The sequence below is a fragment of the Lycorma delicatula genome, chromosome 12, assembly GCF_047948215.1.
Source record: "Lycorma delicatula isolate Av1 chromosome 12, ASM4794821v1, whole genome shotgun sequence".
NCBI lineage: Eukaryota > Metazoa > Arthropoda > Insecta > Hemiptera > Fulgoridae > Lycorma > Lycorma delicatula.
In genome coordinates, this window is record NC_134466.1 from 62,568,736 (window position 1) to 62,590,765 (window position 22,030).

The 22,030-nt window shown below is 29.7% G+C and overlaps 1 protein-coding gene across 3 annotated transcripts in view; it reads left to right on the forward strand.

Moving 5' to 3' along the window:
• The window catches only part of Grip (Glutamate receptor interacting protein), a 91,433-nt gene that overhangs the window by 24,493 nt on the left and 44,910 nt on the right, over positions 1 to 22,030 (forward strand). For 2 of the 3 annotated variants that reach the window (XM_075379626.1, XM_075379628.1), the window contains exons 3-10: positions 2,155 to 2,319; positions 6,866 to 7,031; positions 11,225 to 11,512; positions 13,431 to 13,591; positions 16,255 to 16,374; positions 18,030 to 18,174; positions 19,057 to 19,274; positions 21,690 to 21,875. In XM_075379626.1, the coding sequence (XP_075235741.1) occupies positions 2,155 to 2,319; positions 6,866 to 7,031; positions 11,225 to 11,512; positions 13,431 to 13,591; positions 16,255 to 16,374; positions 18,030 to 18,174; positions 19,057 to 19,274; positions 21,690 to 21,875 (1,449 nt within the window). The remainder of the gene's footprint in view (positions 1 to 2,154; positions 2,320 to 6,865; positions 7,032 to 11,224; positions 11,513 to 13,430; positions 13,592 to 16,254; positions 16,375 to 18,029; positions 18,175 to 19,056; positions 19,275 to 21,689; positions 21,876 to 22,030) is intronic. The other variant, XM_075379627.1, reaches the window with a different exon arrangement.

Consider the following 22,030-nt stretch of genomic DNA (forward strand, 5'->3'; position numbering starts at 1 on the left):
ATGTCAAGAGCTCAAGTTTTTCGGTGGCATAAAATTTTTAGCGAAGGCAGAACGAATGTTGAAGATGAAGACCCCAGTGGACGACCATCAACCTCACGGACAGATGTCTACTTGACCAGGGTGCGTGAAATCGTACGATCTGATCGAAGATTATCCGTGAAAATGATTGCAGAAGAACTCAACATCGATCGAGAAACGGTTCGTCTAATATTAACTGAAGATCTTGGTACGAGAAAGATTTGTGCAAAAATGGTCCCCAATCTCACACAACATCGAGAAACACGGAAAAATGTGGCAGCCGATCTGTTAGAGCAAACGGAAATCAATCCAGATTTGTTGAGCCGTGTTATCACTGGGGATGAAGGTTGGTTTTTTCAATACGATCCAGAGACAAAACGCCAAAGTTTGCGATGGTGCTCAAAGGGATCACCCAGACCAAAAAAACTCGCACGTCAAGGTCATAAGTGAAATGCATGATTGTGTGCTTCTTCGATTCCCAGGGAATTGTTCATAAAGAGTGGGTGCCTCCTGGACAACAGTTAACCAATATTTCTACAAAGAAACTAGAAAGACTTCGTAAACGAGTTCTTCGTGTCCGTGCCGACATTGCTGATAATTGGATTCTGCATCACGATAATGCGCCATCCCATACTGCTCTGTCAGTACAGCAATTTTTAACCTCAAAACAAATTTCAGTACTACCACAGCCACCTTATTCACCAGATATCGCTCCGTGCGACTTTTTTCTATTTCCAAGAGTCAAAATGGCGGTCAAGGGACACCATTTTCAAACAACACAAGATGTCCAAAAAGCTGTGACTAGGGTCTTTGAGGATATTACAGAAGATGAGTTCCAGAAATGTTACCATCAATGGCAGTAGCGCTGGAATAAGTGTGTGCAATCAGAGGGGAACTACTTTGAAGGAGACTAAACATGACTAAAACGGTAAGCAACATTTTTTTCACATCAGTCTCATTACTTTATTGTCGCACCTCGTAGTTCTTCGCAATCTGGCGTTACAGATGACATGAACCATGGAAAGAAAGCTACACATTTTCCAGTGTCTGCAGGTAACAACTTGTGAACAACACAAATTCTGTATGGATGCATCTTTAAATATTTGCCAATCTTTAAATAATGCCATTTAGGTACTGCCCAACAGAGAGACCAGACTGGCCAGATAGGCATCACACAGACTTCTCTGGACTAACAGAATATGCAGCTTTCGATCAACTTTTCTGGTGATCAACTTTTTGGAGGCACGTCGATCAACTTTTCTGGTGTTAGCATTTTTTGTCAACCACTTTTGGCTGCATCTGCCAATTCCCTGACTCTTCAAAATTGTTGTACAGCCATTTAATGGATGACTTGTTTTCGTGCATCCACATCAATTTGAAGGCATTGAATATTCTCTGCTGCATTGAAGTTTTTTCTCAATTAAACATGCAACAAAAGTAAAAACTCTTCCATAAGGTTGTATTACTGTAGTATGGTTATGATTACTTGTAATTTTTGTAATATTTTTCAGGTAGTGTTTTGTTTCTTCTATAGTTTTCTGATTATTTATTTTGAGTAAAAAAACCCACTGTTTAGCTGAAAAAGACATATTCTGATGATGTAATTAATGGTGCCCTATAAATTGTGATTTTTTTTTTTAAGTGATATAGTGGAAAAATGCTCTCTTACCTCTTGATGATTTAATAATTACAGTGCAGCTAGAAGAAGTATAATCTTAGAAATTAAAAATTGTCAAGTAATATGGTTATAGCAATGTTTATAATGTTCCTAAAATCAATTGTAATACTGGAAGTAGTTTCACTGTATCCTTTTGTCATTTATTAACGATTAATGACAAGTATTTGAAGCTAATTAAAAATTAAATTGTGATCATCTATTATCATGTTTTCTCTTATACAGATTGAAATTCTAAGAAAAATTTAATTTTAATGTTTAACCATGACAGTTGAATCTTTTTGTAAAATCTTCACTAGAAAGATTAAATTTTATATAGTTTATTGAATTAAATTTAAGGAATAAACATTATTATTTACCAGTAAATGAATTCAATAATTTGAACATATGATGTAACTGAATTAAAATAAAATTTATTGTAAAAAAATTATAATTAAATATGTATATTATTATGATTTCAGGGAGTATTGATAAAGCACTTTGCCCAGGTCTTGGAGATCGAACTAATAATAGTGATAATCAAAAAATGGCTGTTACAAATAAATCAGAAGAATATGGTCATGTAGACTATAAAGAAAATGAAAATGCTATTCTTCCAGTTGATGAGTGGTCTCAATCTAATTATGGTAACATATAAAATATATTAAATTTGTTTATTAAGCTTTTTTTTCAATACATTTCCTGAAAAGAATTTGTTAAGAAGCTAAAACTAATTAAGGGTTTTGAGGTTGGCAATCTCTCTAAGCCTCATTATTTTTACCTCTGCTGTTATTATTAGTTGTACATTTTCTAGTAGCTATTTTATTTTATGAGTAGCGTTTACCGATTAAAAAAATTGGTTTTACCCAAAAACATTGTCTTTTACAGAGAATTGAATTTACATAGCCTGTGATTAAGAATTACCAGATTGCCATTAACTCTGGACAATCAAGTGGTATCAAAACATTTTCCGTGACAAACTGCGATTTCATCAAGATCTTTTATCTCAGGGCTTGTAGGACGGTTGTACTTTCAACCCAGACAAGCTTTGCTCTGCCTTGATCATTTTGTGTTCAATCTGACTCTGTAGGTATTAGATTCTACTTAATACCTCCAAAGGCTAAATTTGGGCTCCCCCAGTTCATGTAATGAATGATCCAAGATCAGATCAGATCCTTATTGTTGGCTTCTTATTTGCAGAGCTCTTTTGCCATACAGAATAAATCAGCTGGTGACTGCAGTATGACAGAGTTGGTTGCACCCAGTATGACAGTGCCTATAATGCAACCCAAACTTGGTCTGTCTCCTCTAAAAAATAATCCTGTATTACACTCGTCAACATAAAATTTGAAAATGAAAAGGGAGTAGGTGTTCTATACAATATTTTATATCCTGAATCTGAATATGTATTCTGAAACAACACATTATGTAACGTTCTTAAGTTACAACCCGTTAAATTTATTTGTTCCATTATTCATGAAACAAACAATACAAATAAGCTAGTACTTCTGTACTAGCTTATTGTTTATCTGTATTACTAGCTAAATTAGCTAGTAACTTAGCTTATTGTTACTAGCTGTATGTTTACTTATTCACATCAGATTTATATTGTGCATGCTGTAGACCTATACTTTGATACATAACAGTCGAATGATATTTCATGTCAAGCCAGACATTTATAAATATTTCAGTGAGTCAAGTAATGAGTAATTCAACGTGATGAAATTTTCTTCTGTATGAGTACAGCTCTTTGTATGACTTGCTGTTACTTTAGTTATAGTAGTGGTTTTATCATACACGCATTATAAACTGATGCCATAAATTTAGTGAAACATTTTTATGACAGAACAACTTTTGGTATTATTTTCTTGAACATCAAGATTTGTTAAGTTGTGTGTGTTTCGTGCTATGTTTTATTGCACTCCATGGTGAAATAATTTTATGAAGTATTTTAAAATCAAAATAATTATTTTTATAATTAAGTAAGTATTTGTGTAAAATTTCAGTTTCCTTTCATTCATTAAACATTTTGAATTTTACAATGAATAAAAATCAGGCTTGTAAAAATTCCCCAAATATTTTTGGTTATGTTTGCGGAGAAAGAAATCACCACGAAAAGTCAACGAAAACCAGTATCGAATCTGCTGAAAATTGTTTACAAACATAATTTTGACTGATCCTTAGAATACCAAGATAAATCCTGGGCTCCACAATTTAGCATACATCAATTGCTACATTAAACTAACCCGGTGGTTAAAAGGAAAAAGAGAACATTTGCCTTTTGGCATACCTATGATTTGGTGAGAACCTAGTAACCATTGTGATGACTGCTATTTTTGCTTAATAAAGGTTACTGGTTTCAATTCAAACAATAAAAGCAGTATCGCATACCCAAATGTTTGTGCAGCTATCAGACCAGTACTATGGTGTTGATTTAGCAATTCCAATTGCTCTAACTTCTTGGAAAGAAATTTCTGATTCCCCAAAAGGTTTAACCGATGAATCCTCAATTTCAATAGATATTAATTACATTCCAGAAAAATCAAATACTGAATTTCACCTCATCACACAAGCAGAGCTGAGCGATCTAATTTGTGACTAGTATGTATCAAAACAACAATGTTGTTGCATAACTCAAATAAGTTTTCTTCTATACTGGTGACACATGCTGTAGGAATGAAAGAAACATATTAAAGTATGTCAAACATTTTAAAAGCTATTACATATAATATTACATATAATGAACACTATTACATATAATGATAAACACTATTACTATTACATAAAATGAACACTTATGGGGAATCATTACTGACCTGAAAGTGCTTCTTCTTGGTCTTTTCTTTTTCTGTTTTTCCGGAACCACTGTTAGGTATTACTTCGAGGATGAATGTAGATGATATGTATGAATGTAAATGAAGTGTAGTCTTGTGCAGTCTCAGGTCAACCATTCCTTAGATGTGTGGTTAATTGAAACCCAACCAACAAAGAACATCAGTTATGACCTAGTATTCAAATCCGTATAAAAATAACTGCCTTTACTAGGATTTGAACCTTAGGACTTCGAAATCGGCTGATTTATGATGATGAGTCTCCAGAGTGGCTTTACAAAATATAGTTGTTACTTATGTTTGCGGGATAGTCGGGCTACAGATAAACACTACACAATTAAAGTCTGTACAAAAAGAAATCAGTTTACTCCAGCAAAGGAAAATGTTGTCAATATTGCCCTTCTTGAAACAGATGATATTATTTTACCACCTCCACACATAAAACTAAGCCTGATGAAGAACTTTGTAAAAGTATTAGATAAAGATGCAGATGGCTTTAAATATTTAGCTGAGGTTTTTTCACAATTAAATAAGCCAAATTAAAAGAGGGAATATTCATCCAGCCACAAAAAAGGAAATTAATTCGTGAAAATACATATAACAGCAAACTGAATCCTAAAGAACTAGCAGCATAAAAGTCATTCAGTGATGTCGCTACTGGTTTTCTTGGTAACAAAATGGCTATAAAAAAAAAAATGAACTCTTAGTGAACTACAAAAATCTAAGCTGCAGAATGTCTTTGAAAATTCATTTTTTACATTATATTTTTACTTTTCCCCATTAAACTTGGGTGACATCAGCAATAAACAAGAAGAAAAGTTCCACCAAGATATATTGCAGATGAAACAATGTTATCAAGGCAAATGGGATCAGTGGATGAGTAACATTATGTTTTGTTCTGCAGCAGCTGTGATATATGTAAGAGCACAATAAGACTTCCGTGCCCTACCAAGGTGACAGCCAGTACTATACTCATTGGACTTATACTTATAGGAGCTGAAAATTACTATAATTAATAATAGGAAGATAACTGCAGTAATATAATTAAGGGATTAGAAGAAAAGGGAATGGTTTGATAAACCTGTACAGGGCTAGGTGTGATATTACTCACATGCCAAACTGTCATTTGTCATTGCATTGCATAAAGGAGCCACCAAGACACAGATTTTTTTTTAACATGGAAAAATGAATTCTTAAGTAAAACATCATTCTGCTACTAAATCTTTTATTTCATGCCAAAACATATTTCAACAGGAGTTTCCGGTTAACAATAAACAAAAAAAATTCCAATTAACCAAAAGATCTGAAGAGCCCAGTTCTGTTTGTAAAGTTAAATGTAACCGAAGTCTTATATTCTTGAGTAAGGAAACTCTGGAAGACATCAGGGAAAGTTTGTTTAACCCTAAACGTTTGGAAAACTTTAATAACTTTTATATAATACCATAAAAGCTACACTACTACTAATTAGCTAAACCAGACTAAGTCCATGCATTGATGCATGAGAAATTTCCAACTAACCATATTGTTTCCCATAAAAATGGGATCAGATGATGTTGTACAGCAGGAATATTTTTTTTTAGAATAATCATCTTGAAAGTTTTTATAGTTAGCTTATTATTTATTTTTTTTTTGTAACCAGCGGATTTTAATCCCTAGACTCTTCAAGAAATGAAAGTTAATGCAATTTAGGTGATTGCATTATTTATAAAAACAGAAAAAGATATGATTTGCATGATTTTCTCAAGTTTTAATCAGTAAAAGATTACTGATTAAAAAAAAAATGGTGGATTTTTTTTATCCTTAACATAATCTATTATTTAATCAACAAATACAAGTAATATATATGTTTTTTTTTTAATTTTCTGGTAAAAAAAATAATGAAACTTCAATTTTTAAATATTACACCCTATAAAAAAATTAAGGCAAAAAGGATAGTTAAAGAATATCTACTTTTTAAAATTATGTAAAAACTAGCAATTAACATACTTGCTATTAATGTATAAGGAACTAACTTAAACATTGGAGTGTCATTAGTGATATACTGAGTGCACTATTGAATACTCTTAGACGTGTAGCCAGCAATATACTCAGCAGTCAAAGTATTAATTCACTGTGTATATCCAGTTTATAAAAAATATATTCATGGAATGAGCAGCAGTTCATGTCTTTGAATATGAAATATCATACTATAGAAAAATTCTGCTAATTAATGAAGTTTTAAAATTTTGAAGTTCTTGAGATGAATTGCAAAAGTTAAAGCTCTTTTATTTAATCCATTTTAAGCATACAACTAAGTGAATATACTTAAAATATAAAATGTTATTATTGAGTTATAAATTTTGTTGTAATTTCATTTAATTAGGTCAAGAAGACAATGTAAGCGTTACCTGTAAACTTGCACATGTTTGTATAGAAAGGGATGCGACTGGAAGTCTAGGGATAACATTAAGAGGAGGAATTCAATCAAATCCTGAACATAATTCTCCACTTATTATTACACAAGTTCGACCTAATGGACCAGCTGATAGGTAAATCATCACAAATTAATATATTTCATTACAATATATACAATACATATATTACAATATTATATATTTCATTACAAATTAATATTTCTTTGATATTTTTTATATAAAAAAGATTAGGTATCCTTTTTTTAAATTAAAACAATAAAAGTATGTTTACTCTATCAATCATTGAAATTAATTATTTTGCTGTAATATTAGTATCAGAATAATTTGTTGAAATACAATGAAACACTGCTTTAGATATTTTTTTTATTTCCCTAATGCAATTTTTCACATTTTTACTGTTCTTAATTATATTTTCATTGCTATTTATATATATTTTTTTCTTAATAAAAAGCTTTTAAATTTACTAATCTCTTACAATTACGTTATTTATTCTTCAATATGTATGTTTTTTCCTAATATGATTCTTATAATTGAATTTTTATTTATAGTATTACAAATATTTTCAATTTTTATTTTATAGAAGTATTACATTTGTTAGCGTTGTTAGCGTTTATTGTTTTTCTTTCAAAAATAAAATTTTGAAATGACTTTATAATTTGTACTCATGTGTAATATTTTTTTTTACAATTTTGTTTTTTGTGTTCTATTTATAAACACCTGCTCTTTATAAATAAAGTATGATTTGTTGTTTTATTTTATTTTTATTTTTTTATAATGCTATGAACAAGTTAATGCTTTTAAAAAAATTATATATTTAATATTGTAATTTAAAGGATTATATAAATTAGTTTTATGTATTTGCCCTTTTTAATGCTGTAAATTAATTATTAATTGTATTTTTATATATTAAATTTACATTAATTTTCTTTTATATTATAATAATTTCAGTTGCTATGTATTTTATAAAATTGATTTGTTTCAGCATTATCACCTATATAGTTACCGCACTAGTAATCAAACTATAACAAGTTATTTTTTGATGATATTGTCAAATCTAATGGATAATATTGATTTTCAATAGATATCTAGTCTTTAGTAATGTAATCTTTTTTTATGTTATTATTTTTGCATTGTAAAGTAGAGGCAAATCAGCCTTTCATCCCAGATTGAAAGCTAAGTCGGGAATGAGTTAAAGCCCAGTCGTGTAATTTTTCATAAGCTACAAAATTTCCATTCCATATTTTCACATACAAACTTTAAGCATATACAGTGAATTAAAAAAAAAGAAAAGAGAAATATATTTTGTTTTTTTATTGAAGTGAAAACTTCTTTAGGTGAGTTGTGTCAGAATTTTTTGTACATATGAATTGCATAGGAACACGGGAAAAAAATCGCTGACTCGTAATCAAAATCTGTAACATAACGCAAGATGCTAAGTATATATATATATATATATAAGAGAAAAAGGCATAGAGCAAGAATATATATACCCATATATGAGTGTATAGTTTAACATGTAGTAGCAGAGGATGGGAGGTGGGAGAAAAAACTGCCGGTATTCACAATAATTCTCTCTCTCTATCTCTCATAATAATAAAAAAATTATAATTGTTTAAATTCAGTGTAAGGGTAACATATTGCAATATTTTTTGATTGAGTTTGGATAACATATGTGAAGATTTTCAACACCAAATTTATATGCATTAACCTTGAATATATTGTCGGTAAAGATTGCTGTTTATTGTTAAAAAATTACTTTATATGAAATATTTTGGTCCTGCAATTCTGTGGGGGCAAATTTCGCTCGCACTATTATCTCGAGAACGGTGGCTGTTAGACGCATGGGATTAAGACCTATTGTTCTAGGTGATTGCAAAGCATCCCTTTGAGTTAAGCCTTTCAAAATCGAGTTAAAAATGCAATGAAAGATATGTCTGAGAAATCCTGCTTCTTATGTAAAATACAAATAAAATAACATCAGCTGTCAATAATTAGCTATCACAACTATAAAAAATTTTAAATCCACAACACCCGCTTTCGCTGAGAGTAATGATGACTGATTGATGCAGAACATCATTATAAATTTACAGCATTAATTGAGTAGCTGCTAGATTATAAAAACCAACAATAATTTTGAAGTTTGAGTTGTAAATAATGATTATTGAATATATTAAATAATGATCAGTGATATACACACATCGCTGAATGTAATGATGACCTAGATCGTCATCATAAATTTAAAATTAATCATGCTGTTTGCAGTTGAAACTTATGTTTTACTATGAATTTTTTAGTAAATCAACTGTTTCAACATGTGAACACACATTCATCTTTGAAAGTAGCCGTTCTTTAATGTATTCGAATAAACCCGTGAAAAGAGACGTGGAGGTTCAATAGCCAACTTCTTTGTTGTAATTGTGGGGGCATCTCAAACACGTGTTTTACTACATATTTTGCAGTAAATCCACAATTTCAGTGTGGAAATTTACTACAAACAGGGGATAATCATGGAAAACACACATTCAAATTGTGCATCAAATAGCTTCTACGGATCAAAGGTTAAAGTGGCTATTGAATGTAAATATTATGTGCTACTTGTAATATATATTAATTCGAAACGATTGTGATCTCATACAAGCTTTCACTTCAGCTGTGCGGTCTTAAGCACTCATATTTTTTTCTAAAATATGTACAATATTTTTATAAAAATTATTTATAATTTTATATAGTACATCATGTTCTTAATTTATTTGTTTATTTTACATTTATAAAAATATCATCAATCAATTAAGAACATGATGTACTACTTAAATAATTTTTATAAAAATATTGTGTGTGTATATATATATATATATATATATATATATATATATACAACCATTGGTTCCTCTATATAATACAAAAAAAGTTTGGATCTGATATTATTCAAAGGTTATCTCCTTTTCTTACGCATCTTTCTTGTAAAATTTACTGTTAGTTATTTTTCAGTCTCAGTCAATTCATTATTAGTTACCCACCTGCCTACATATCAACTATAAAAATTCTTAATTCTGAATACAGCATCATTGAACTCATTATTTAAACACATCATTACCTAATCATCAAAACAAATTAAATGAATATCTGAGCCTATAAAAATATATTTTGAAACATTTTAAACTTTATTTCCTTCAATTTATTCTTCATTACATTCAGGTTTTTCATTTTTTGAAGTCCTGGGTTTACATCTTCTATGAATCAAAAATAGATTTCTTTTAGCAAGCTTTTCAAATAAACAGAAGTTATGCAACTGCTATATTTAGTGAATAAGATGGATATTCCTGGGTAGAAATTGAGATATGATTTTTAACAAAATTGTTTAAAAATGCAGTGTGCAAATGTGTTATCTTGATGGAAAATCCATTTCTCATATTTTTTACAAGTTTGGTGATTTTTATCTTTAATTTTTTATTAACTTTTTAATAATTTTTTTGCCAAGACCATAAGATAAAAGTAGTTCTGAAAAAAGAATAGTGAAGGAGGAAGGTTTTTAGGAGTAATGGTAGAGAAATAGGGTTAAGTGAAGATCCATGATTTGTAGCTTTATCCAATAATGGGATAAGAAAAGTATGATGATGATATTTGTGCTTTTTATCTCCAGTGATTCGATAATCTTCCAATGCATGAATTGTTGCTTAGTTTCTGGACCGTACTGAATTATCTAATTCTTCAATTAAGTGCTTTCATTTATTTTTAAATGTCAAAATAAATGCCCTTTTATCTTTAGTTTCATTCCACCATAAGGCCTCTTTACTCCATTTTTGTGCTCATCAAACTTTTATATAAAACTTGTGTCGACATCCTTTGTGTATCTTTACCTTGTTTGCTATCATTCATATACTCAGGCATGAGTTACTTCAAAGATTTTCATTAATTTTTATGAATGTTTTCAGCCATTTTTGAAACGATCAGACTTTCATCACATGAGCAATTTTCTACCTTTCAAAGTAACTCAAAAACCACTGAATATTATAGATAATCATACCTTTTCAATATTTGAAAGCATTCTGTTAGAAAGTTAAGTTTATAAAGAGAGATTCTTAAAAAGAGATAATTTTCAGTCTTAAAATTATGTGAGTCATACCATTACATTAACCTCTGCTAGTGTACTTTAATTTATTCTCTTAAGAATTATACTCAAGTCATTATAAAAGGGCTTACAGTAGTAAGTATGAAAAAAAGGAGAAAAAACACACACATATACACAGACATAAATTCTTGCAGAATTTCATATTATTTCATTAAAATTACATATCTTTCTTTTTTAGAGAAGGTACAATCAAAGTGGGTGATAGATTACTGTGTGTAGATGGTCATCCATTACATTCAGTAACACTGGCTGAAGCTCAGACAATATTAAGAGACTCTGGAGGTCCAGTATCTACATTAACAATTGAATACAATGTGAGTAATATGGATCATCTTCGTACATCCCATGGTACCCTTCTAGTTGAAGTAAATACAACTCGACCTCATAGTCTTGGTTTAACGCTTGTATCGACACGACACAATTCTCTCGTGATTGGACACGTCAAAGTAGGAAGTATTGCTGAAAGGTGAGAAATTTAATTTTTATTTTTTAATATATTTTCTTATAACATAAGCTTTTAATTTAACTTATGAGTTGAAGTTCATCTTACTTCTAAAAAAGGTTCTATTTATTATTTTAAGGTTTTACAGCAAGAATGCTGTGATGTAAGGTGTAATTTTATTATCATAATCTGTTTTCATGACAAATACTTAAGGAAATAATAATTAAAAAATATGAACATTATGCAACATATTCCTGTTTAATGTTTTTTTTGTTTGTTTTTTTTTTAATTACAAAAATAAAAATATTTTATTTAATTTTTTATTATTATGTAAAAATAAAATATTGTAACTCACAGGGTTGGTCTAGTGGTAAACTCACTGATTTAAATCAGCTGATTTCGAAGTCGAAGTTCTTAGGTTCAAATCCCAATAAAAGTCGTTGCTTTTATTCAGATTTGAATACTACATCATGGATACCAGTGTTCTTTGATTGTAGGGTTTCAATTAACCACACATCTGAGGAATGGTTGGCCTGAGTTTATTCAAGACTACACATTTACAAGTAGTTACATTACACTAATAAGTTGCTAATTATTTTAATTGTTTATGCGATTATATATAAAAGTATTAAAAAAATTTAAATTTTACTGGGAATTTGCTTATTAATCATTACACTGTGTAAAGGTAAGTAATCAGAATAGTAAATTTAGAGAATAATAAATCTTTTTAAAAATTTTATTTATAGTTAAAAAAATTAATAATTTATACTCTTTATTTAAGTTAAATAGTTTTCAATGTTAATGAATTTGTAGTTTAGCATCCTAGTAGTGTGCTAATGTAGAATTTTTTTAAAAAGACAAGCAGTAAGTATACTTTAGTTTTATTTATTATTGATAATAGTTATTACAACGTGTACTACTATATTAGTATTGTATATTACATCTACTTTATAAATTAATAATTTCTTAATTTATCTATACATATTCTGATTTATCTCATGTTAAACAGTCTTATTTTTTCTCTAAGCATATTTTCTGCAGAATTAAATGTTCTTTTTACTTAGTTTGTATAGATGGTTTTTTCAATTTTTTTAGGACTTCTGTGTTGTACCATTATTTCTATTTTTCACATGTAGGTTTTGTATTGTAAAAAAAAAATATTTGTTTTTAAAAACATAATTGTTAAGTATATGAGAAGAATTGTTTCATGCTTTTCCAGATTTCCCTCAATTTTTAAAAACTATTTTAGACTTATGAAGATTTATCACTAAATTATATTTAATACAATATCTATAAAAACTATTTAGCATATTGTGTCAGAAAGATTTTTTTTATCCTAGGAGAGCAGTTCACATGCCTGCGTGCGTGCATGCACACACACACACACCTTAAACCAATTGACTTATTTCTTATGAATATTCCGGTAGTCTTCAGATATCCCATGCAGCTTTCTGGATTCGGGGCTCATAGGCAGCCGCATCTCTTATTCATGACATGTGGTCTTGTACAGCGTCAAACCCACCATACCTGAGACATGTGGTTAATTGAAACCCAACCATCAAAGAACGGTTTGTACAATCTACAAACCAAATCCAAATAAAAGCAATTACCTTTATTATGAGTGATTATCAATTGATTACAATTATACTAAAATTTAATAATTTTATTGATAATGTGTGTGATGATTCTAATTCTAAACTAGTTATTTTTAATATTTTATTAAATTTTGTAGTATATTTCTTTATTATTTAAATAATAGTTATTTAAAATAGTTGAGAATTTAATTATATATTATTTCTTGAAGATATATATTTGTAAAAAAAGTCATATTTTATTTCCCCAAAGAAAAAATAAAACTATCAATTTCTCTGTAATTCATTTTATAGGGTCAGTATACATTTTTTATAACTATTTTATTTATTTATTTTTTTTTTGTTTAAAGATGTGGTGCTTTTATGCCAGGAGATCAAATACTCGCTGTGAATGGAACAAGAATAGAAGGGTCTGATATGACAGCTAATGATGTTTATAATTTATTATGGCATCCAAAAGATTCAGTTTTACTAATAGAAGTTTTAGCTGCACCTTCTAATAATTTAAAAGGTTAGTTAATAAAAGTAAAATTGTATAATAAAATTTAATCGTTTACATTTAATAAAAGAAATTGGTATACAGTCTCCAACATTCTTTCGTAATTTAAAGTCCCATTAAAATCTATTAGATTAAAATATTTTTACATGCTGATTGTTTAATAGATTTAATGAAATTAATATTTCTCAAAAACCGCTTCTAGTGATAGTGTCTAGTTTTTTATAAACTAGAGCAGAATGTTGTAACTAGATATTTTTTTAAAAAACTTAATTTCTTAAAAAGGTATACCAATAAGTGGTACATGGTTAATGCAGTCTTTAAGAATACAATACAAAATTACACGAATAAATTTTAATTGCAAAATTGAACCAGAAATAAATAATTTCTGTCTGTTGCACTTGACAGGCATTTGCATTATACTAGCTCAATGTCAGTAAAGTTTTATGATCGTTTTTAAAATTACAACTCTTTTTATGAATCTTTAAAATGTGTGAAAATTTTATAATATTGAGATCTATGTTTAAATTCAAGAAAATGGTGTAATGTATGTTCAGTGAAAGAAATAAAATGTTCATAATGAAAATTATTTTAGATTCTCTTTCGTGAATGAAGAATGGTTTGCAAGAAAATGAGTAAACGAGTGCAGGAATATTAAAAAAAAATAATTTTATGAGGATCAATGGAAGAAGAGAGATTGATTCCAGATTTGTGAAACAAACATTTCCCAAGTGTTAAATTGAAGCAGACCCTTGTCTAACTGGCTGGAAAGAGTGCAAGCGGCCTGAATATAATTGATCTTGTAGTAGAGTATAATATAGTATACTATACTATACTATATTTAGTATAATATAGTAGAGTATAATATAATATAATAGGGTGCAAGCGGCCTGAATATAATAGATCTTGTAAGCAGACAGAAAAGCAAATTGCCATTGCAAGCATTAGAGCTGCTATTACACCCATTACCGTACACAGTGTTATCCACTAAGCAACTGAATGAACACTAGGCTATCAAGTGGCTGATTTGCCCCATTGAACTGCAGACTGCTGTCAAGTGGCACACTGAACACTTAGTGAAAAGACCACCTGAAAGTTGTGAATCTGCTCAGCACTTAAATTTTTGTTTGTTACTATGGCTTCATAAAATCCAGCCAGTTGAAGGTGGTGACAAAAAACAAAACAGCTTGCAGTATGAGCAGCAGCTGTAGTACGAGTCACCCAACCAACATGGCATGTGTAGTGGGATCTCTATACATGTAGAGGAACACATTAGCTCAGCACGTTACGTTACCGAAAATTGCTGTATTGAACAATCACAACACACAAATGAGTTTCTGCTACATCCCTAGCCACGTGGAAATTCTGGGTAATGAATGTGCAGATTCCACTGCTAAAGATGCATGTAGTCAACTTTCCTTCACCAGTTATGTTACTACAGCCAATTTTATTAATTGTGTAAAACACACTCTTCAAAAAAAGTGACTAGACTGCTACAGTGGATATTAAACTCAGACACTAAAGATGTTGTATTGCTATGTAACTTTTCATGCAGGAAACTTTTCCGGGAGGAAGTTGTTCTCTGCTGATTGTGGATAGGACAATCCAGAGCCACTCATACATACCTGATGTCAGAAGAAAACACACCACTGTGTGTACAATGAACTGCCGTTTGACTGTGGGCCACATCCTCGTGGATTGCATATATTATGCGGCCTTACATCATAATTAAGTTGCCCAGAAACATTTGCAGAATCCTGGGCACTGATCGGGAAGTTTTAGACTGGTTGTTCATATTTTGTACAATGTATTTCTTTTTTTGCATAAAATTTTATACTGTTTTTAGGTAAAACATTAATTTTTGTTTATTCGTTTATGTATTTTAAAACACTCTTGAACTTTAATTCTATTTATGTTTTATTTTTACATCTTATTGTTAAGATTCAGACTATGTTGCCAGTTTTAAGTATTTAGTGATATTTTATCTGTGTTATCTAATAAGTTTTAGTTTTTTTTAATATTTTAGTTTCTAGCCTAGTTGGTTTTTTTGTGTTTTTTTTTGTTATTTTATTTCGGGTGATAATGTGACTGCATTTTTCACCCTTAAAAAAAGAGAAGCTCAGCATGTATGAGAAGATAAAAGAAGATAAACATATATCATCACATGCTCTAGCTGGCCATCATTGTAAGACATCAATTACAACACACAAGCATGTGATAATTTTGCTTATAAGATGGATTTAATTTTCTACATCATGTTGAAGCTAGCAACCACCAACAGCTAAAAATATATTACCCAATGCAGATGTTTTTTTATTTATTATTTGGTTGCTTATTATTTTGTTGGTTCATGTGCTAGATATTTTTTGTGACAATTTTAGTTGTTAGCTGGTTTTGTGTGTGTGTGTGTGTATATATATATATATATATATATGTGTGTGTGTGCGCATGTGCGCGTGTGTGCATGTGTGCATGCACACACGTGTGTGTGTGTGTTGATAAACATATTACATACTATGTATGTAATGGATGAGAAGAGTTGGTTTTCCAGAATGTTTTAGCCTATTATCTACTTTTGAGATGATATATGTAGTTCATTGATAAATTTAAAACAAAGGTGATATTGTCTTGAGTTTCTTTATGTTGAAGAATTTATATCAGTTATCTTATGTTTGCAGGTTATAATAAAAATAATTGGTATACAAGTTCAACTCCATCATTATCTAGTCCCAGTTCATCAACTATAAGACAAGGTCCTCCTTTTGTTAATCATTGTAAATTACCTTCTCATGACACCGGTAATGTTATAATTCTTTTATATTTCCTTTATTACAATTAAGTAGTTAGTATATTGCTCTTAGTCCATTACTGGGCTTATACAAATAGGAAAATTATTTAAACTTGATTTCAGTAGAACATACAGAATATTCTACTGTTGAAGAATATAAAATATTATTGCATATTATCAATAACTAATAAATAAATAGTTTACATAGAACTGTGAAATACAAATATATAATATTTGTATTAAAATAAAATCATGTCTGTACCCACTTCTAAGGTGGATACAATTTTATTTTATGAATATAATTAATTTGACTTGCCTAACTTTTGTTTCAATAAGGCAGAAGAAGAAGTCCAAAGAAACTGTGTTAGGTTGATGTCTGGAGTGTGTAGGTTAGGACCGGGGAGGGCAGCCCTCTGGCAGAGGGGCACGTTGGCTGTCTGGAAGAGGCGGTCGGCATGTCTCTATCAGGCTTGGGGGACCCCTGTTGGGAAAACCCTCTGGTAGGGGTAAGATAGGGAGGACAGAGACTGCTGCCATGACACACTGAGGTGACTGAGTAATTTATAAACAGTAAGAGGTTGCTTTAGCGGTGTAATAAAGGGAAAAAAAAGCTCATGGGAAGTAAAAAAAAAAGTCGTCAGTACCACGATGGATGACTACTTCACGTCAACAACTTCAAGTTGTTCAACAGTAAAGCAGTTGTATTTTTAAATGAAACAAAAAAAACTTATATTTTTAGCCGTTGTAAACTCTTGCAATTCTTCGTTTAATGTTGTGACAAAATAATTACAGAAATTCCAATAAAACTCAAAGTTTAATAATGTTTTCTGTATCGATATTCATGTATTAATAGGTGCTGTTTCATCCCTGCCAGTTTTGTAATTTTGAAGTTATAAATAAAGAAACACACTGTTAGAAAAAAGAATGTAATTTATTGACACATTATTAACACTACCACTAACACTAAAAATATATTACTCAATGCAGATGTTTTTTTATTTATTTTGTTGCTAAACATTATTTTACTAATATATCATGGCGCTATCTCTAACACCGGCCACCAAAAAATTCTTTTTTTTGTTATTCTAAAATAATATTAACATTGAGTTCGTAAAGATAAATATATACAAAATAATAATAAAGATTAGGACAATACAATAAACTGATTGTCAAAGATAAAGTACATAATAGTATATTTCACTGATGAAAACATGGTTCAAGTCACAATAATAAACACCGTTGGTTTACGAAAGATTTATTAAAAATGATAGCCTTTCAGACAGTGGCAATTTAGACAGTTTGGTTATAGTTATTTTAAAGGTGCCTTGATTGTTGCATAATGTCACTACCCACACAAGATTAACAGATCCAGCATGCGTTTGTTCCACGATACCCAGCTTCTTACACAGGGGTGGCATATTGTTTCTCTTTATTAAAACTATGTTGCCGAAGTTAAGATCGGCTTCTTCAGTTACCATTCTTAATATAAGCCATAACACTACCCAAGACATTCATGAAAAACCTTTTCCGATTTCAAAACTTCAAGATGATATCCCTTCAACACTCCCAGCATTTCTTTGTAATTTAATAACATTTAATGTTAAATTTATTATTTTCTGTTTATTCATATGTAAGGATTTGTTGTTTTCTCTTAATTGTTGGCAGCAGTTGGAGGAATAGTACATACTGAAAGTATGTTAGTTTCCATAAATGCCAATCAAGATGGTAATTTTGGTTTAATGTTGCAATGGTCAGAAACTCAACGAAGTACTGTTATTGCTTGTATCGAAACAGGTGGACCTGCAGAAAGGTATGTAAAATTGTATACACTTTTATAATCATTACAGTTGTTATCATATAGTAGCAATTCTCTTTCATATCTTTGTTCTTTGTTGAACCACTTACCAGATATTCATTATGTTTATGATAAAAGAGATACTCATTAGAATATTGGATTAATATTGGGAGTATCAAGTTACAAAATTTATTTGATGATAGATAACACCCACATTTGAAACAGTGAAAAAGTTATCTTTTATGTCTTGTACAATTAAAATATGTGATCAGAATAAAATAAAACATTTATTTTTTAATTATATCAAAGTTTCTCAATAGATTTAAAAAAAGTGTATATACTTCTGGTTTAAATGTTTTGGAACAACATCTCATCAACAAGTATCACACTTTATGTAATTCATTAAATTCAGAATAGTAAATGAAGACTATTCCATGTGATGTGTTTTTAGCTCAGCTTATGATGTCGATTTGTAAATATGGAATGATATAAATTTAACAATTTCCCTGAATGCTTAGTGTAAAATTACAACGTAAAAAGTTTTATTATTATTTTAGAAATTGTAATGCAGTTACATTAAAGGAGTAATACTTTTGGGAATGCCAAAAGTGAAAGACAGATGAAATGTTTTACCAAATCCGTAACGCCACCTTCATACTGAAATGATACTTTAGATAAATTTTTAAAAATATAACAAAAAAAACATTTATTTACTACTTACTAGGAGATACACTACATATATATTTTTCGTGTTAAATTATTGTCTACCTAGTTTTAATTGGGTAATCTGTGATTAACTGTTTGTTTTAAATTCATATATAATTTTTTATTAAACAAAAATACTATTGATTATAAACCAATAAAGGGATTGATTTTATTTTTACAAAAATTTTACAGATGTGGATGTTTACGAGTTGGAGATAGAGTTTTAAGTGTTAATGATTGTCCACCTCCAGTTTGTGCTGAACCACGTAAATTAGAACAGCTACTACATGGTACATCAGCTATTTTGAGTGTTCAGTTTGATATAGCTCAAACTGTAGTTCCAGCAACAGGAATATTTACTGTAAAATTAGCAAATAACAGAAATTGTGGACTTGGTATTACAATAAATGGTATGCTAATATTTATGTTTCAATTTTTATATTTTATTATTTATTTTTATTCAATTTTGATATAACATTTACTTTTCTGGCTGCAATAGTATAGAACATTATAGCCTAAGCCATATTCTGGTGTAGAATACTAACAAAACATTTTTTTGAATTTTTCAATGTTCCCCTGTGGCCAAAATGATATTGATAAATGCTTATCTGGTTTTTTTGGAACATCAAGAAATATATAATAAAACACAAAATAAGAAGTAATAGTGATTTGTATACATGGAGTACTGATGGTGATAGATTTGTTATGATTGAATTGGTTTTAATTCAATGACATTGCAAGAAGTTACTTTCACAGCTATAAATACAGACAAATTCAAATTAGGCAGTTCCCCTTGAATAGTCTTATTTATTTATTTCCTAAAAATACAATAGGCTAACACCTAATTACAGTTTAATTTATGATGTATGAATTTTGTATCGTGTGAGAAATCCTAAGCCTGATGAGGACTGAAACTCGGTAACTTTTGAACACAGACACTACTCATTCTGCCACAGAGCTTGGTGAAATGGTAATCTCTGGTAATTCAATATATTTTAATATTTTAAATGGTACCTAAGGATTTAAAGTATAAGTATAAATTCCTGCAGCAATTTTTATACCTGTTTTAAAGAAAGAGTCTGCGCTTGATTTACAAAATAATTTTTTTTTATATTCATGTGATTTATTATTAATTAAAAAGAATTATAAAAAGATATTATTTTGTGGGTATGGTCCAGAATGATAAATGTTAGATGGCAAGACCATGTAACAAATTAAGTATTAAGGAGAATCAGAGAAAACAGTAAAATGTTAAATGTGATTGAATGTAGGAGAAAAACTTGTGTTACCAAGTCCAAGAACATGTAATCCTCCCTCCACTCTTGACACAACCTTATACAACTTTAATCAACAATTCCATTTTGCACTTAATTAATTCAATCTAATTGTAGAACTCAGTTTGCTGAATTCAAAAAATTTACATATGACTGTTGTATATAAAGGGCATTGAAGCTACTAAAACTTTTATAAAAATCAGGCTTGGGAATGGATTAGTTACACTTTAAGTTGTGGTAGATTTACAATAGTTTCATAATCTTGTGAACTTCTTAATTTTGCAGTGATAGTATATTATATTAGTAAAAAAAAATTATACTCCTTGGTGTTTTGAGGTTACCACCATTTAAAAATACTATTTTGTATGATACAAATTTTGTATGCACGCGCGCGCGCGCGCGCGCGCGCGTGTGTGTGTGTGTGTGTGTGTGTGTGTGTGTGTGTGAGTCATAAATATACATAGCGGAGAGTTGCTGGTTGAAGCATGAAATTAATGAATTGAATTAATGACCAGTGAACTGCGAGTCTCAATCAGTGTGCGAGATGGGTTGAACTGAATGATTCGATCAAATGAATAATATTACAATTAGATCCACATTAAATAAAATAAAATATTAAGTAAATTTAAAAAATTTCTGCATATAAGGCTAGAGTGGTCAGGTGATGTGAGGACCTCGTGCAAGACTAGACCAATCATCACCTTAGACCATCATCAACTAGTAACAAATGGTTGTTTGCCCCTAGGGCGCATGTTCATATAATATCTCGACAAATATAAAAGAAATCATTACACACACATCATTCTACCTATTCACAAAAATTTAAATGTGTTGGGCATAACTATGATGCATACACACCAAAACAGATGAAAGGCCAAAATAAATCACAACATTGCTTTGCTTGGTAAAAAAAAATACTACTGAGATACTTCAAAATCATTTTGACAAAAGTCAACATAAAGTCGAAAAAATTTGACACAAGTCACACAGTAGTTCTTATTAGTAGAAAAAACATGTCAATTAGAGAAAAAATAATGAAGCCAAGAAAGGTAAGAAGTAGTAAACATAAAAACTACAGTAATCTTAGCAGAAATGATAATAGCAAATATTATCTTAACAACAGTAAAACTCATAATCATAAAATATAAATTTCTGAATTATTATTACAAGACTGCCCAAAAACAAGTGTAATGTATTTAGGGTGTATGTATGTTAGTCCCACCGTAGCAACTCAATGGCCTACCGATTTAGATGTATGACCCTATGATGGAGTCAAAACAAAATTCACCTGCACACTATCTTTTGTTAGTAATTATCCTAAATTAAAGAGCAATGTTTTTTTTTTTTCATTTTTAATATTTATTTCCTGTTGTTTATTTAATAATTAAATAATGTATTTAAATTTCTATATTTATTTTTGGAATGATGTCTAAATCATCATCAGTCTGTATTATTTTGATGTGAGAGAAAGATTGTTTTTAAATAAAAGTATTATAATTTTACTAACAATATTATTTACATCTAAACACATTCTTTTTATTATGCTTACAGGCTGTAATCATGGAATGGTTATATCACAAATAAGAGCTGGATCGGTTGCACATAGATCAGGTACATTATTTCCAGGTGATCGAATTTTGGCAGTAAACAATTGTAACTTAGATGTTCTTTCATTAGATGAAGCAATTGATCTATTACAATCTGCGCCAGATATTGTGACTCTTACTGTACTAAAAGGTAATGATAATTATTTATTTTTATTTATATCGGTTAATTCATTTTATGAACTTATTTAACTTAATTATTTATCAAAACAATTATTACTGTGGAATACAAACAGCTTAGATAAGTATCTCTTTTCAGTATAAGAATAAAATATATTTTCACTACAA